Below are 16,373 nucleotides of genomic sequence, written 5' to 3' on the forward strand. Positions count from 1 at the left end.
TCACAACTTCAAGAAAGTAGTAGGCGCATCAGGCAATAGGCATTAAAGGCGAGATCGGCTGAATTTTCACTCACAATTATTTAGAGATCGATTTTTTGACTCAAGTGTGGTGAAATTCGAAGTGGAGTTCGCGAAACTTATAAGTTATTTGCGCCCCAACTTTCAGCTTTCAAACAGGCCACCAGATGAGGTATGATTAGAATTTTTTATGAGCTTTATTTTGGAGGCCTGCCCTAGCCCAATGAACCAGATCGGTACAATTAGAGGCACAAAAAGTTAGATCAGGTCCAGTTCGATTGCACTACATCTCTTATTAATAACCAACAATCAATCGGCCACTAGAGATGCAATTTCTTATTAAAAAAGCTTATTAGCCACTTTAATCACAAAACAAAAGATATTATCGATACATCTTGGATTGAAATTTTACAAGCCTAATAACAAGTTTCTTCAAGTTGGTGTAGAATGATTTGAGCGCCATGCTGTGGCTGCATTGTTAGAACGGTGTAGGGAGCATGAGCATATGTAGGTGAGAGTTCAAAAGAGAAATGCTGCAGAATAGTGGCCAAAGCCATTTTTGCTTCTATCAAAGCAAAGCTCTGTCCCAAGCAGATCCTCGGACCCCATCCGAACGGAAAGAAAGCGTTCGGAACTTTTGATGCCTTCGAAATCCCTTCTGAAAATCTCTCCGGGTTGAACTCTTCAGCATCCTCCCCCCAAAATTCACGATCGTGATGAACAAGAATCGCCGACAGCAAAAGATCGACGCCAGCAGGAAAGATGAACTCTCCTAATTTAGTGCTCTTAACCGTAGTACGAAGCAAAGAGACCCCCGGAGGATATAACCTTAGAACCTCATAAAGTAGCATAGTAACCTGCATGATACAGAAAAAAGTTGGATAATGTTTAGCAATGAACAAAGAGGAAAATTTCGTCGAAATGAAAGCGTTTTTTCTTACGATCTTAAGGTGGCTAATGGACTCAAAATCAGGTTTGTTTCTCCCACAAACTGCAATAACTTCTTCCCTCGCTCTCCGCTGCCACATTGGATGATTGGCTAAGAGAACCAAAGTCCATGTGAGCCACACAGAGGTGGTCTCTTGGCCGGCAAAGTAGAATAGCTTGCACTCATGTATTACATCCTCTATTGAGATACTGTAGCCCTCGGCATTGTTCACACTACTTAGCTGCAACAGCAAGCCTAGCAAGTCATCGCCGACGGATTCTTCTCTTCTCATCATACTCAACTTTTTATCGATCATTTCTCTTAGCATGCCGTTGACTTGTTTGTTTATGTACTTTCGCCTCCTGTTCTTTGCTGTTGGCAGAAACCTGAAGCGAAGACATTCAAGAGATGAAACAGAACCGATATCTATCCTTTCAATCAGAGTTGAATTGATCATCAAAACAATTAGACCAACAATTACGATACATTTTCACAAAATGAAACTTTTCTGAAGCTTTGAATCAACCATTCATTCTAAAATTGCTTAATAACCGAAATATCCCGATTGGTTCGACTTCTCTACTTATGGAATAGGATATTACGGTATCTTATGGATAGAATCAGAATTGAAAGATAATATCGAATACGAATGGGCTGATCATAAGTACCTGAAGCCGGGAATATAAGGAGTCCGCGCAGCTTCGAGTGCTAGCACGGCTTGCTCTTTTTGCAGTTCGAATATCTTCTTTCCCTCCTGATAGCTGCTTCCGAAGGCAGTTCGAGAGATGACATCACCGGTAAGATTCTGCAACTCGGGCCAGACATCTATCTCACAAGATCCGTTGGATTTGCTCACCAAGTCCTGCCACTTCTTGACCATGTCAATGCAACTGGTCAGGAAGGCCGGAATCATCCCCTGAAATTGAAGAAACGGAACACATGTTCAATGAGAATTAAGTACTGGAAGGATCTTATGTGTGGGACACTGTCCTGCGGTGTAAGAACTAGTTCTATTATGAGAATCAGTTATATACTCATATTAGATTATATAGAGCAGTGCATATTAGATTATGAATTAGAGTTGTAATTGTTGGCTTAAATGGGTCAGAATCCAGGTATGTGGCGGGAGGTCAAGTGAGTCGAATCACGTTCGAAATGACGTGAAACTGGGTTGAGCCGAGTTATATTCAAAGGGGCGTAAGGCTGAGTGGGTCGGGTCATAATTGAGACCCGTGAGCGTTGTATCTATACGCTTTAAATAAATTGATTGTATATTTCTAACAGCTTGAGTTTTTAAAATTAACGATTAGTGCCAACGATTCGATAGTAATAGCACCTTTAATTTCTCAAGATGAAAAGCCGGGACAATGGCCCTCCGCCGCATAGCCCATTCCTCTCCTTCAAGAACCGCCACCCCCGATGCAAGAAGCTGGACGAGAGGGTTCACTGGCGGTTTCTGAATCTGCCCCAGCTTGTCCGTCAGCACCTCCCTTATCATCTCTGGTTCGCATATGATCACCCTCGGAGTCATCCCGACCCACATAGTGCTCATTTTCCCTGCCATTGCGAGGATACATCATTCATCGCAGCAGAGATCAGTCAATTGAACAGCTAATTAGACAGAGTATGCATGCATGTTTGGCTCTGATCCAGACCTGCGGACTGTTGTTCGTGTTATGACAAACGCACAAATAAAAACGAAAAATAGACAAACCATAAGTAGAAAATAAAAAAACACACAAATTTAAGTGAAAATCTTTTGCGGATAAAAACTACGGACGAATTCACTGTCGGTGTCGAATGAAAGAAAAAAAACAAAGTACAGAGTACAAACATCATCTGTCGCCTCTAAGGGAAAATAATAAAGAAAATCCGAGTTCTCCACTACACAGATATTCATTTTTCTTTTACAATACATTTCCAAATTAATCGTACAGCAAAAACCGTCGACAAGTCGGAGTCCCAAAATTGAAGTCGATTACCAATTTCGAAACACATCTAACAATTTGCATATAGCAGCAGTAGAAGCAGATGCTGCAAATTAAAACCTGTTCTCTTGGCTGAAATTCAGTTCAGCTTCGCGCTTCAGCGGGAGTTTGAGAGCATAATCAATAAACCAAATATTGATTGATGCAGTTTAAAAAATAAGGTAAGTACTTGTTTGGGTTCGCTTTTAATTTCAGAGGTCGTTAGATCATGTATACCACAGGAGTCTGATAAAGGAAATCACACCGTATTTCTGGACCGTTTGATAGATGAACGGCACGGCACGCGGCACGATCTGGTGGGTCAGATCGATGGGCTTGGACCACGCTTCCTTGATGGTCTCTATCTCGTCCTTCACGTCCCCGTGAAGTAGCCGGTAAGGGTTGCCGCTGATGCCCTGGCGCCGTAGCTGCTTCTCCAGCGTCTTCGGCTTCCACCACAGGGAGTAGAAGATCCTCCAACTGCAGTACAGCAGCAGCGGGAGAGATAGTGCATAGAGCACGAGAAACGAAAGTTGCTCCATTAGTTGTTAATGCTCCTTAATTAGCTAACACTTGTGGAGTTGGGTGGAATGAGTGGCGCTATTTAAACTAAACGTATCCGATGTTTTCTCCACTGACTTCAATCTGGGAGTCAGAAAAAGTTGTCACATCACCAGAGATTGTGGACGGATTTTGTTTCGTGGAGAGCAGGCTATGTGACAAGGGAGCAGAATCTAACCACTTATTATTGCACACCTTGACGTGAGATGTGACATCCGGCGACTCCTTAATATGAATTAAAATAAAGGCCGGCAAGTCCGTCACGGCTCTCAATTAGGCCACGTGTAGCTGGCCCATAACATGAAATAATAATAATAAATTCTATAGTACAACAGTTCTATTTCTCCAATTAATTAAATTACTTTTTTAAAACTCTTCCTTTCCAATACGATTTTTTAAAAAAATATTTTTATTATTATTATACGTTTTTTTTTTAAATTAAGAAATATAATTAGATGGATATAGATAATATAATGTGACTGCTGTATAGTAGACTTCCTTCATGACATGGCACGATAAGGTTTATACTGAGCAACACGCTGGGTTAATTTTTTTGTTTAGTTTTAAAAGTTTTTTATTTTTCTTATTGCAAATATAATTTAAAGTATTCAAATTTCAAATATTTTTAATCGAAGAAACTTTTTTTATATATATTTATACATAATAAAACAAAATTTAAAAAAGATTTTAAAAATAAAATTAAAAGAATTTCAAAGAAAATTAATAGCAAGCTAGTAACTGTTTCAAGTCAAAATTATCAATCCCCATAAGATTAACTTGATTTGTTTTTCCTCTGACTTACACCATCTTTGTTCTTTAGCCATTGCTTCAAGCCAACTATGTGAGTTGTAACTATGCATTAATTAAGTTACATTAAATCTCCAAGAATTGAACACCGTGAGCACCAGTACATAAGCGCGATCTCACCGAAGTGGCGCGTAACCACAATTCAAGCACAGTGGCAAGCGATCTCGCATGTTTTTTTTTTTTTTTTTTTTTTTTTTTTTTTTTTTTNTTTCTTATGGGTACTATGGCATATGAATGTGCTGATCATAATTAAGTACCTAAAGCCGGGAATATAAGGAGACCGCAGAGCTTCGAGTGCTAGCACGGCTTGCTCTTTTTGCAGTTCGAATATCTTCTTTCCTTCCTGATAGCTGCTTCCGAAGGCAGTTCGAGAGATGACATCACCGGTCAGATTCTGCAACTCGGGCCAGACATCTATCTCACAAGATCCGTTGGATTTGCTCACCAAGTCCTGCCACTTCTTGACCATGTCAATGCAACTGGTTAGGAAAGCCGGAATCATCCCCTGTAATCAAAGAAACGGAGCGCATGTTCAATGAGAATTAAGCATTGGAAGGATTCTTGTATGAGATTAGATGCACTATAGAGTGTGGGGATGCTGTACTGTGGTGTAAGAACTAGTTTCTATTATAAGGATCAGTTATATACTCGTATTAGATTACAGAGAGCAGTGTATATTAGAGTATGAATTAGAGTTGTAATAGCACCTTTAATTTCTCAAGATGAAAAGCCGGGATAATGGCCCTCCGCCGCGTAGCCCATTCCTCTCCTTCGAGAGCCACCACCCCCATCGCAAGAAGCTGGACAAGAGGGTTCACCGGCGGTTTCTGAATCTGCCCCAGCTTGTCCGTCAGCACCTCCCTTATCATCTCCGGCTCGCATATGATCACTCTCGGAGTCATCCCGACCCACACAATGCTCGTTTTCCCTGTGATTGTGAGGATACATCATTCATCGCATCAGAGATCAGTCAATTGAACGGCAGATTTAGACAGAGTATGCATGCATGTTTGGCTCTCCGGACATGCAGACTATTGTTTGAGTATAGCAGCAGTAGAAGCAGTTGCTACAAATTAAAACCACTTTTTTCAGCTGAAATTTATTTTAGCTTCACACTTCAGCAGAAGTTTGAGAGCACAATGTTGAAGATATACATTCTTTTTTTATTGGTTTGATCCATGCACCGGATCTACAGAATATATCAATAGATCTTGAGGTTAATGGTTATTGGTGGAGTCCAAGAGAAGATTTAGTTAGATTTTAATTTGGCCCTATTGTAATCCGGATGGATTGAATTAGAATCCCTAGTCTGACTTGTTGACCGGCTAATGCATTATATAACCATGCATGGTAGGGTCGTATGGGATATAGAGAGACTTATTAATTAATTTGTGGTGGCAAGTTCTCTTGAGTCTGTACGACGTCGAGAGAAGAGAAGGTGCTTGGCAGCATCGCATGCAACGGAATTGAAGTCGGTGGCGGAGTAGCGGTTCTCGACCAATTATTTGAACGGTTCGAAAATTTTAAAGAAACGACATAAAGGATTTTAGTCAGAACTTTTTTATATTCTCTAATTTGGTCTTCTTGATTTTTACGAAAAAAAAAATCAATATTTTTTTAGAATTTTCGTTGAAATAAGAGACTATAGAGCTCTTAATTTTTTATCGGAGAAGATATAAAGTGTAAGCTTATATTTCTGCTTCTTCGTATAGTAAAATATATTTCTCTTGCTGTTTCTGTGGACGTAGGTAATTATCGAATCACGTAAATATTAACTTATTTTTTATATTTATTTTTTTTTATCATTCGTTCGACTTTTTTTAATTTTTTTCGTACATCTTTATTGGTAGTGCATGATGAACGATCCATCCGGTTCCCAACACACAATCAATAAATCAAAAATTGATGCAGTTTAAAATATAAGCTAAGTTTTTGTTTGGCTTCTCTTTTAATTTTCCTTTTAGCACTTTATATATCTCTAGCTTAATATTTGGCAAGCAAAAAAGCTTGAAACTTTCACTGCATAAAAGATTGAGCCGTAATGACAAGCCTTTTATTACGGGAGAGGATGCCACGTGAACTACTAAATATTTTGACAAAACCATATAAAGGAATCAAAGGTGGCAAGATCATGTATACCACAGGAGACTGAATCATACCGTATTTCTGGACCGTTTGATAGATAAACGGCGCGACACGTGGCACGATCTGGTGGGTCAGATTGATGGGCTTGGACCACGCTTCTTTGATGGCCCCTATCTCTTCTTTCACATCCCCGTAGAGGAGCCTGTAAGGGTTGCCGCTGATGCCCTGGCGCCGTAGCTGCTTCTCCAGCGCCTTCGGCTTCCACCACAGGGAGTAGAAGATCCTCCAACTGCAGTACAGCAGCAGCGGGAGAGATAGTGCATAGAGCACGAGAAATGAAAGCTGCTCCATTAGTTAATGATCGATCCTTAATTAGTAATTAGCTAACACAACTGGCGTTGGGCGGAATGAATGGGTGCTATTTAAACTAAACGTATCCGATGTTTTCTTCACTGACATCGATCTGGGAGTCAGAAAAAGTTGTCACGTTAGCCGTCATTATGGAAGGACTTTGTTTCGTGGAGAGCAAGGTAAGACGAAGACGTGTCACGAGTGGAGTAGTTAAGAGCCCAAACCAATTACTCTATCACTGGATGTGAGATGTGACATCCGGGACTTTTTTCTTTTTATGTTTTTTTGGGAAAGCGGTAGACTAGGGAGCGAGCCTACCTCGGCTCAAATTCAGCTTCAAATTAATTTCGAGCATAATTTAAGCACAAGTTTGAATTGAAATTAATTCGAGCCGAACTCGAGCGAGCCTAATTTCAAGTCGAGCGAGCTCGAGCCCTAAACGAGCCGCTTGAAATTTTCAACATTATACGATAAATAGTTTAATTTGTATAAAACATTATCTATAATTTGATATAAAAATATATTTAATAGTTCAAAGTACAAAATAATTATATGAAATATAGTATTATAATATGAAAAAAAATAATTTATGAGTTGAATATCTAATTTTTTCAGCTTCATATGTCTTTTCTTTCGCCTTCAATCTCTATATTATTCATTTTCATTTATGCAGTAAAAAATAAATCAATTATATAAATAAATATTTGATTAAACTATCCAATCATATATAACTAAAATTAAAATTTTATATGAATAATAATTTTTTATTTTAAAAATATTATGTATATTTTCTCAAGCATACGATTAATAGTAATGTAGGCATATGATGTTACTTGGTAACTTAGAGGGCTACCGGTTTGGCCACTTAGGGTGAGAGACAGAAAAAAAGAAAGAGAAAAACATATTGAAAATTTAGAGCTCTGTGAAAAAAGAAAGAAAAAAAGGAAAAATATATAAATTTAGTAAAATTTTGCTCTTTTATTTGCCTATTGGGTTTGTTTTTATGAGCCAACAACATTGGCCCAATTTAATTAAATTCAGATTATTCACTCAGCCTATATATAATTAAAATATATTATATTTATATATTTTTTTAATATATATATTAGTGTAGAACTATATACTATCGAAAATATAGAGAATTGATGTTTTTGAATTTTTGACCTTTGATTAATTGTATGGTTGGATGCTATTGAAAATATAAAGGATTGATGTTTTTGAATTATTGACCCTTTGATTAAAAATTATATGGTTGGGATGATTGCGCCTCCCTTAGATTAAATAATACTCTTAGAATTGAGCGGTCCCTACAGGGTAAAATAATATAATCCAAAGATAAGAAACGATTAAAGGGATTGATCTAAGAATCAAAAAATCGAAGCACCAGATCTCTATACCTTTCGATAGCATAGTAGCTCTACTAATATATATATATATATATATATATTCGAGCTTTTCGAACTTTTCGAGCCTAATTCGAACGAGCCGAGTAATACTCAAACTCGGCTTGAAATGAATTTTGAGCCTATTTTTTTTGTTCAAATTCGACTCATTTAATTTCGAGTCGAGCTCGAGCGAGCCAACTATCGAGTCGAACGCAAGTCGAACGCGAGCCGGCTCGCTCATTTGCCAGCCCTACGGTAGACAAGCTACCTGCATTGGGGACTTCTTAATTCGAATAAAAAAGGGCCAGCAAGTTTGCTACGGCTCTCCACTGTGCTGAAAAAAAAAAAAAAATCTAAAATATAACACTCACGTTGCCCAAATATTGTCTCTAAGTAATTAAATTCATCTATTTTACTATAGTTTTTTTAAAAAATATTTTTTTATTATATATATTTTTTAAAAGAGATATACGGTTGACTGAATATAAATGGTATGATATGATTGCTATATAGTAGATTTCCTTCATGACATGGCATGGCACGATACGGTCTATACTTAGCAGTGATGCTCGTCGACAATACAGAACAGCATGACCTGCAGTGCAATATTCTTTTTTTTATTTAGTTTTAAAATATTTTGTTTTTTTTCAAATATAATTTAAACTATTCAAAATTTTATCAAATTTTTAAATAATTATTCAAAACTTATTTATTGAAGGAATAATTTTTTTATATATTTATACGTAATAAAACAAAAGTTGAAAAAAATTAAAATAAAATTTAAAAATTTTAAAGAAGATCAATAGGAAGCTTCCTAATACGGATAACAGGATTGACCGTCGGATTAGAATTCGTATGTTTCACAAACCAAGATTGAGTTTCGATCTGACAATACATATCCGTCCTAACTCGATGGAGAACTCTGCACTAAATTTTTTGTTCAAATTGTGATCTAAATTTGCTGCAATCTAGTAACAGTTTCAAGTCAAAATCATCAATCCCAAAAAGATTAACTTGATTTGTTTACCTTTGACTTATACTATCTTTGTTCTTTAGCCATTGCTTCAAGCCAACTATATGAGATGTAATTAAGGATTTAAGTGTTGTGGCATGTATCGAAAATTTATCAGCACTATACGACATGCTGCATATCGGACCATATCTATAAGTGGGTAGCAAAAAATATATGCATGCCAACACGTAATAACATAAAATATTTAATTTTTTTAGCAACAAAATATGCTAATTATTTATTATATATTTTTATCAATTTTTTAAAATTTTATTAAAAAAATTATTTACTAATTTCATGAATAGAGAGTTTTGAGTTGTGCTATTGACACGAAGGCTGTATCGTACATATATTTTACTGGTACGATACAGGAGGGTGGATACCATCCGTACCGATAAGCACTTTAATTTTTGGATATAACTATGCATTAATTAAGTTATGTTAAATCTCGAAGAATTGAACACTGTGAGCACCAGTACAAAAGCGTGATCTCACCGTAACCACAACTCAAGCACAGTGCCAGGCCTACTCATGGAAATCAAAGCCTCCCCTCATACAAGGCTTGATGGTTTATATGTGAAATTTCAGAGTCAAAACTTAATTACTTTATATTTTCAGTTAAATTTATTTTTAAAATAATAAACAAAATGATAGCATGTTACTGTCCTCTCAACAAAAGGAAAAAAAAAAGCCACAACTCAATCATCAACTAGGTACATTTCTTATTAAGAAAGACAATTGGGCTCTTTAACACAAAGTGAAAGATACTATAGATACATTTTACATTGAAATTTTACAATCCTAATAACAAGTTTCTTCGATTTGTTGTAGAATGATTTGAGCACCATGTTGTGGCTGCATAGTTAAAACAGTGTAGGGAGCATGAGCATATGTAGGTGAGAGTTCAAAAGAGAAATGTTGGAGCATAGTGGCCAAAGCCATTTTTGCTTCTATCATAGCAAAGCTCTGGCCCAAGCAGATCCTCGGCCCCCATCCGAACGGGAAGAATGCGTTCGGAACTTTCGATGCCTTCGAAACCCCTTCTGAAAATCTCTCCGGGTTGAACTCTTCAGCATCCTCACCCCAGAATTCTCTATCGTGATGGATAAGAATTGTCGGCAGCAAAAGATCTACGCCGGCCGGAAAGACGAACTCTCCTAGTTTAGTATTCTTAATCGTAGTACGAAACAAAGAGACCACCGGAGGATATAACCTCAGAACCTCATATAGTATCATAGTAACCTGCATGATACATAAAAAAGTTTGTGTAATGTTGAGTACTGAAAATAGAGGAAAATTTAGTCGAAACAAAAGCTTCTACTTACGATCTTAAGGTGGCTAGTGGACTCAAAATCAGGTTTGTTTCTCCCACAAACTGCAATAACTTCTTCCCTCGCTCTCCGCTGCCACATTGGATGATTGGCTAAGAGAACCAAAGTCCATGTGAGCCACACAGAGGTGGTCTCTTGGCCGGCGAAGTAGAATAGCTTGCACTCCTCTATTACATCCTCTATTGTGATGCCGTAGCCCTCGTTGTTGTTCACGCTACTTAGCTGCAGCAGCAAGCCGAGCAAGTCGTCGCCGATGGATTCTCCGCTTCTCATCATACCCAACTTTTTATCGATCATTTCTCTTAGCATGCCCTTGATTTGTTTGTCTATGTTCATCCTCCTCCTATTCTTTGCAGTAGGTAGAAACCTGAAGCAAAGATGTTTAAGAGATGGACATAGAGCTGATCAGAGATTGAATTGATCATCAAAAGAATTAGACCGACAATAATAAAGATACAATTTCAGGAAATGAAACTTTCATGAAAGAGAAGCAACTGATAGCTTTTCATAGGATCTAAAATTAATTAATGTATAATTCATTCTATAATTGCTAGATCATTAATTAGTTACTGCATCCAATCTCTTACGGCATCTTATGAATAGAATCAGACCTAATTCTATGATACTTTCTAGAAAATTCCTCTTTTTTAATGCTCAAGCAATCCATGCAACTAAGAATCTGAAGGATTTTTTCGAATATGTACGTATTGATCATAAGCACCTGAAGCCGGGGATATAAGGAACCCGCGCAGCCTCGATGACAAGCACGGCTTGCTCTTTTTGCAGTTCGAATATCTTCTTTCCTTCCTGATAGCTGCTTCCAAAGGCAGTTCGAGAGATGACATCACCGGTCAGATTCTGCAACTCGGGCCAAATATCTATCTCACAAGATCCATTAGATTTGGCTACTAAGCCCTGCCACCTCTTAACCATGTCGACGCAGCTGGTAAGGAAAGCCGGAATCATCCCCTGTAATTGAAGAAGAAAGGGAACACATGTTCAATGAGAATCAAGTATTGGAAGGATATACTTACATGTACTGTAATGTAAGGACTAGTTTTATCAAAGCTCGTTATATTAGATTATAATAAAAGAGGATGCAGCAAAGGCACACCAGATGATACTTATATATTAGATTAGAAAGAGCAGAAAAAGCGCCTTTAATTTCTCGAGATGGAAAGCCGGGGTGATGGCCCGCCGTCGCTTAGCCCATTCCTCTCCTTCGAGGCTCGACACCCCCATCGCCAGAAGCTGGATGAGAGGGTTCACCGGTGGCTTCTGGATCTGCCCCAGCTTGTCCATCAGCACCTCCCTCATCATCTCCGGCTCGCATACGATCACCCTCGGTGTCGTCCCGAACCACACAGTGCTCGTCTTCCCTGTCATTGCGAACACATACATATACACAGCAGCCGAGATCATTCAATCGAACAGTAGAGTAGACAAGAGTATAGCAGCACTGCATCTTCTCTATCTGCAGTAGCAGCAGATGCTGCAACTCATAACCAGCTTTTTCGGCTGAAATTTAGGCTTCATTTGGGATTGCGGGGAGATTGCGTTACGTGCGGTGAGATGAAAAAATGTTCTGTTTATTTTCGTACGTAATATTATATTTCGCATACCGCGATGAGCCAATTACGATATATTTTCTGCTATCCTATCGGAGAACACAGAAACATATTCCTATATATTTTTTCCTCAACTCTACTTTATCTAATAGAGTTAGATATATCTTAATACCAAACTAAACCTTAGTTTAGCGAAGGGATTCGTACAGCAAGGCCAAGCAGGGGTCTGCGAAAGGGAATCATACCGTATCTCTGGACCGTTTGATAGATGAACGGCACGGCACGCGGCACGATGTGGTGGGTAAGATTGATGGGCTTGGACCACGCTTCTTTGATGGCCCCTATCTCTTCTTTCATATCCCCGTAAAGGAGCCTGTAAGGGTTGCCGCTGATGCCCTGGCGCCGTAGCTGCTTCTCCAGCGCCTTCGGCTTCCACCACAGGGAGTGGAAGATCCTCCAACTGCAGTACAGCAGCAGCGGGAGAGATAGTGCATAGAGCACGAGAAACGAAAGCTGCTCCATTAGTTGTTAATGATCCTTAATTAGCTAATTACACTTCTACTACTACTGCTACTGCTGCAGGGTATGCGTGGGTGGAGTGGCGCTATTTAAGCTTGACATATCCGATGCTTTTGTTCACTGGCTTATCCGAAAGTCAGAAAGAGTTGTCGCATCAGCAGCGAACGGAGTGGTTTCTTGGAGAGCAAGGAGTGGCAGTGGAGCCTCCTTACCAGCAGAAGCTTCTGTGTACTCACTAATAGCAAGGTAGGCTTGGAAACGGGACACACAGTCCGTGGACCGGCCCGGTCCGCTAAGATGTGTTGGGCCGGACCTATAGGCCCATGGCATTGCACAGTACGGTTTATAACATGGCCTGCCTTACGCGGCTTTTAATTTTTTTAATTTTTTTTTCTCGCATGTAAAAAAGATGATCGGATGCTTCAATTCAAGATCCGAGTTATAGATCTTTATCTAGATAGTGAATAAAATTTTTTTATCAAAATTTCAACAAATTTCGATTCTTTTACACCTTTAAATTAGCAAGTATTCCATACCGGCTATTAAAAAATGTCAAATTTGTGACTTCTTGATCGTAAGGTAAATGATGTCGAAAAATTATAAAATTTGATTTCTAGAAGTTTTAAATGCTGTAAATAATGTTTAACGGTATGGATCGTCAATTCGGAAGCTCTATCATTGAAAACGATTTATGAGTACGAGAACGATCGTACTCATAATAATATAGTAACCGGACCCTATATATATATATATATATATATATATATATATATATATNGTAGCGCTACACTCTCTCTATATATATATATATATATATATATATATATATATATATATATATATATATATATATATATATATATATATATAGTTCACGTGTAGTACGGACAAGACAGAGTACAATTTTTAAATGGCCCATAAACCTAACACAATTGTAGGGTACTCGGTTTTGGGCATAATGGCGTTATGTGAAGGATTAAATGTATATATATAGGAGAAAGAAGCCAAAAACGCGAGCCCAATTTCGGATCCCGCAAACATTTATGCGGATTGGTCAACACATGCACGATGTATGGTTGGGGCCGTTCCAATTTTATTCCGAGAAACCATACCACAATATTGATGGAAAAATATACTAAACAAAAAATTGTAGATATTAGAAGCATGCAATAGCACCAGCTAAAAATCCTAGAGAAAATTGATTGAAATTCGACGGCTCAAATCTGTAGGTCTAAGTAGATACACTTAGACACTTCTTGATGAGACACCCGTTTTTGTGCATTTCAAAATAATGTCCAATGTGATCCAACAGTTCATATATGGGTGTCAAATCGCACCACTTTTTTTAGAAAAAAATAACACACTACTGCTTTATTTATTCAGAAGATAAACTAAGTTACAGAATGAGACAGCCAAATCTCGATGAACAAAAAAGAAAAACTATATAATGCAGTATGAGGCCCATGCAATATGAGCCGCACCGCATTTTTGTTCGTGGATCATTGCACTGTGCAGTTGAGCGTGTTGTTCTGGAATTTCGAGAATGCATATACGCACAGATTGGGATGGACCCCGATCGATTAATGAAACGCAGTTCCATAAACAGAGGCCTAACACTCGGCCTAACTAACTGATCTGTGCCAAGTATTTAAAAAAAAAAGAAAAAAAGAAACAGCCTCAATGCAAACCACTTGCAATTAGACCAAACCTAAGGCTGCGTTTGGTTCGGGTATAAGTAAGAACTGCTAGTTCTAGGGATAGGTACAAGTTCAGGTATAAACAGGAATTAGACCAATTTTGCGTTTGGATGAAAATTGGGTTGTTTCTAGGAATAAGATAAATAGTGTTTGGATGATTAGATTGGAACAAGAGGAATAAACGTTATAATTTGAAATTAAAATTATATTATGTAATTAATTAACATAAAAATATTACTTAAAAATAAATAAAAAATTAATTATTAATAATTAATTATAAATAATAATTAATAATAATAATTAATTATAAATAATAAATTATTAATAACGATTATCTAATTAATAATAATAATAATTATTATTAATTATTAATAAATAATAATAATTATTAATTATTCTTATTAATTAATTATAAATAATAAATTAATAATAATATTGATTATCTAATTATTAATAATAATTAATATTAATATTTATTAATAAATAATAATAATTATTATAATAATAAATTAATAATAACACTCGATTATCTAAATTATTAAGAATAATATTAATTATTAATTATTAATTATAAATAATATATTAATAATAATATCGATTATCATTAAGAATAATAATTATTAATAATTATTAATAAAAAATTAATAAATATTATTAATTATTAATAATTAATTATAAATAATAAATTAATAATAATTATTATCTAATTATTAATTAATTAATTATAAATAATAAATTATTTAATTATTTAATTATTAAAATCATAAATAATAATTTAAATATATTAATTAGATTAATTAATAATTTACTGCCATTAAAATTAAATTTAGATTTTAATTAATCTTGTTCTCATCAAGGAACAAGCTTGTTCCAGGAAACGGGTGGAACAGCAGTTCCAGCCTTATTCCAGCTAATTCCAAATTCCCGGAAATTACTGTTCCCGGAAACCAAACATAGCGTTTGGGAACAAAGGGGGGAACAAGGGCTTATTCCCCCCCTTGTTCCCCAACCAAACGCTACCTAAGAGGTCAACTTGATCACTCTCTGTTCAAATCGTTATCGGTATAAATCTCACCTCCTTATGTATATCTCTCACATTCAGCAACACTTAAAAGTTTGTAATGGTGAGAAGCGTCTTCTTCATCTTAGCTTTCGCCATCGCATTGGTGAGCGCTTCTTCGTTAGCAATGGGCGGCGAAGCACTCGAAGAGAACGAGCCGTCGTCCTTCACAGGGCCGGGACGTTTTCTTCGCCAGCGTTACTATGAATGTTACAATGCAAGAGCCACCATGACATGCGACAAGTTTCTGCGGATGTGCCGCTCGAAGGGAAGTCCCGGGCCCGACTGCTGCAAGAGGCGATGTGTGAATGTGATGACCGACGGCCTCAACTGCGGACGGTGCGGGGCGAAGTGCTGATACGGGCGAGCCTGCTGCAAAGGCAAGTGCGTTGTAGTTATGTACGATCGCGACAATTGTGGCGGCTGCAAGAAGAGGTGCAAGAAAGGCACCTCCTGCAGATACGGGATGTGTAGCTATGCTTAGTGTGTACTCCACTAGCAAGTTCAAAAGGACTAATTTTGCATGCAAGTGTATAATAAAGTATAGCTGCAATATTATTCGCCTTCGTCGAGTGATGCAGTATATAAATGCAACGTATGTTTGTTACGTGGATTCAAAATACTTTTATTAAGAGAGAAAGTGACTTATCTATTTTGTTCATTTTTTTAAATGAATTCAGCTGAAAATGTATAGTAATTGTGTTTCGAATTTTAAATCTCATCTAATAGTTATCAAGCTTTCGGTCAATTGTATTAGGTTCAAATATATATTTTGACTGGGGTGTGATATATCTTATATGTTGAGCTCTTATGTGGCTTGTTTAGATCTAGCGTAGATTGATTTGAAAATGCACGTATGGAAGAATTTCGAGCTTCTGCGCATCGAGATTCATTTTCACTTGCTCGAAGAGCTTTTTGAGTATATGAACTCGGGTAAATGTGTAGTAGTTATTTGAGCATATTACACTCTTTTCGTATTAACTAGTATTCTGCTCACGTGAAGTTAATGTTCCAAATCTCCATATTAGTTTAAGATTGGCCAATCTTTTAAAATTTTAATTTTACTATAATTTGAATCAATCAA

General features: G+C 37.0%; 3 protein-coding genes across 6 annotated transcripts; 1 reads left to right on the forward strand and 2 right to left on the reverse strand.

Moving 5' to 3' along the window:
* Positions 281–6,754, reverse strand: LOC109710479 (cytochrome P450 CYP72A219-like). 4 transcript variants are annotated; one of them, XM_020233084.1, is made up of 5 exons: positions 6,441–6,754; positions 4,989–5,209; positions 1,615–1,862; positions 960–1,332; positions 281–875 (listed from the first exon to the last, which is right to left on the reverse strand). In XM_020233084.1, exons 1-5 carry the CDS (start codon positions 6,715–6,717, stop codon positions 435–437), a joined length of 1,560 nt encoding a protein of 519 aa, XP_020088673.1. In that variant the 5' UTR covers positions 6,718–6,754; the 3' UTR covers positions 281–434. The 4 variants fall into 4 exon arrangements, with proteins under 4 accessions (XP_020088673.1, XP_020088672.1, XP_020088671.1 ...); XM_020233083.1 differs by lacking the exon at positions 4,989–5,209 and adding an exon at positions 2,283–2,503 and having other exon boundaries at positions 6,441–6,752; XM_020233082.1 differs by lacking the exons at positions 4,989–5,209; positions 6,441–6,754 and adding exons at positions 2,283–2,503; positions 3,179–3,507.
* Positions 9,798–12,711, reverse strand: LOC109710897 (cytochrome P450 CYP72A219-like). Its single transcript, XM_020233699.1, has 5 exons — positions 12,259–12,711; positions 11,604–11,824; positions 11,167–11,414; positions 10,440–10,812; positions 9,798–10,356 (listed from the first exon to the last, which is right to left on the reverse strand). Exons 1-5 carry the CDS (start codon positions 12,533–12,535, stop codon positions 9,916–9,918), a joined length of 1,560 nt encoding a protein of 519 aa, XP_020089288.1. The 5' UTR covers positions 12,536–12,711; the 3' UTR covers positions 9,798–9,915.
* On the forward strand, positions 15,351–15,773 carry LOC109710288 (stigma-specific STIG1-like protein 1). The gene is given in 1 exon segment (XM_020232795.1): positions 15,351–15,773. A coding segment is annotated over 1 exon segment (423 nt).

Source organism: Ananas comosus, linkage group 5, assembly GCF_001540865.1.
Source record: "Ananas comosus cultivar F153 linkage group 5, ASM154086v1, whole genome shotgun sequence".
In the NCBI taxonomy this organism is placed as follows: Eukaryota; Viridiplantae; Streptophyta; class Magnoliopsida; order Poales; family Bromeliaceae; genus Ananas; species Ananas comosus.

Excerpts from the sequence above, each read along its gene's own strand:
- LOC109710479 (XM_020233084.1), bottom strand. The coding sequence starts at position 6,717 with ATGGAGCAGCTTTCATTTCTCGTGCTCTATGCACTATCTCTCCCGCTG. Across the intron at positions 1,863-4,988 it reads TTCATCTTGAGAAATTAAAG|GGGATGATTCCGGCCTTCCT; the intron begins GTGCTATTACAA and ends CTTCAATTTCAG. Across the intron at positions 876-959 it reads CCATTAGCCACCTTAAGATC|GTTACTATGCTACTTTATGA; the intron begins GTAAGAAAAAAC and ends TGTATCATGCAG.
- LOC109710897 (XM_020233699.1), bottom strand. The coding sequence starts at position 12,535 with ATGGAGCAGCTTTCGTTTCTCGTGCTCTATGCACTATCTCTCCCGCTG. Across the intron at positions 10,813-11,166 it reads CCTTATATCCCCGGCTTCAG|GTTTCTACCTACTGCAAAGA; the intron begins GTGCTTATGATC and ends TCTTTGCTTCAG. Across the intron at positions 10,357-10,439 it reads CCACTAGCCACCTTAAGATC|GTTACTATGATACTATATGA; the intron begins GTAAGTAGAAGC and ends TGTATCATGCAG.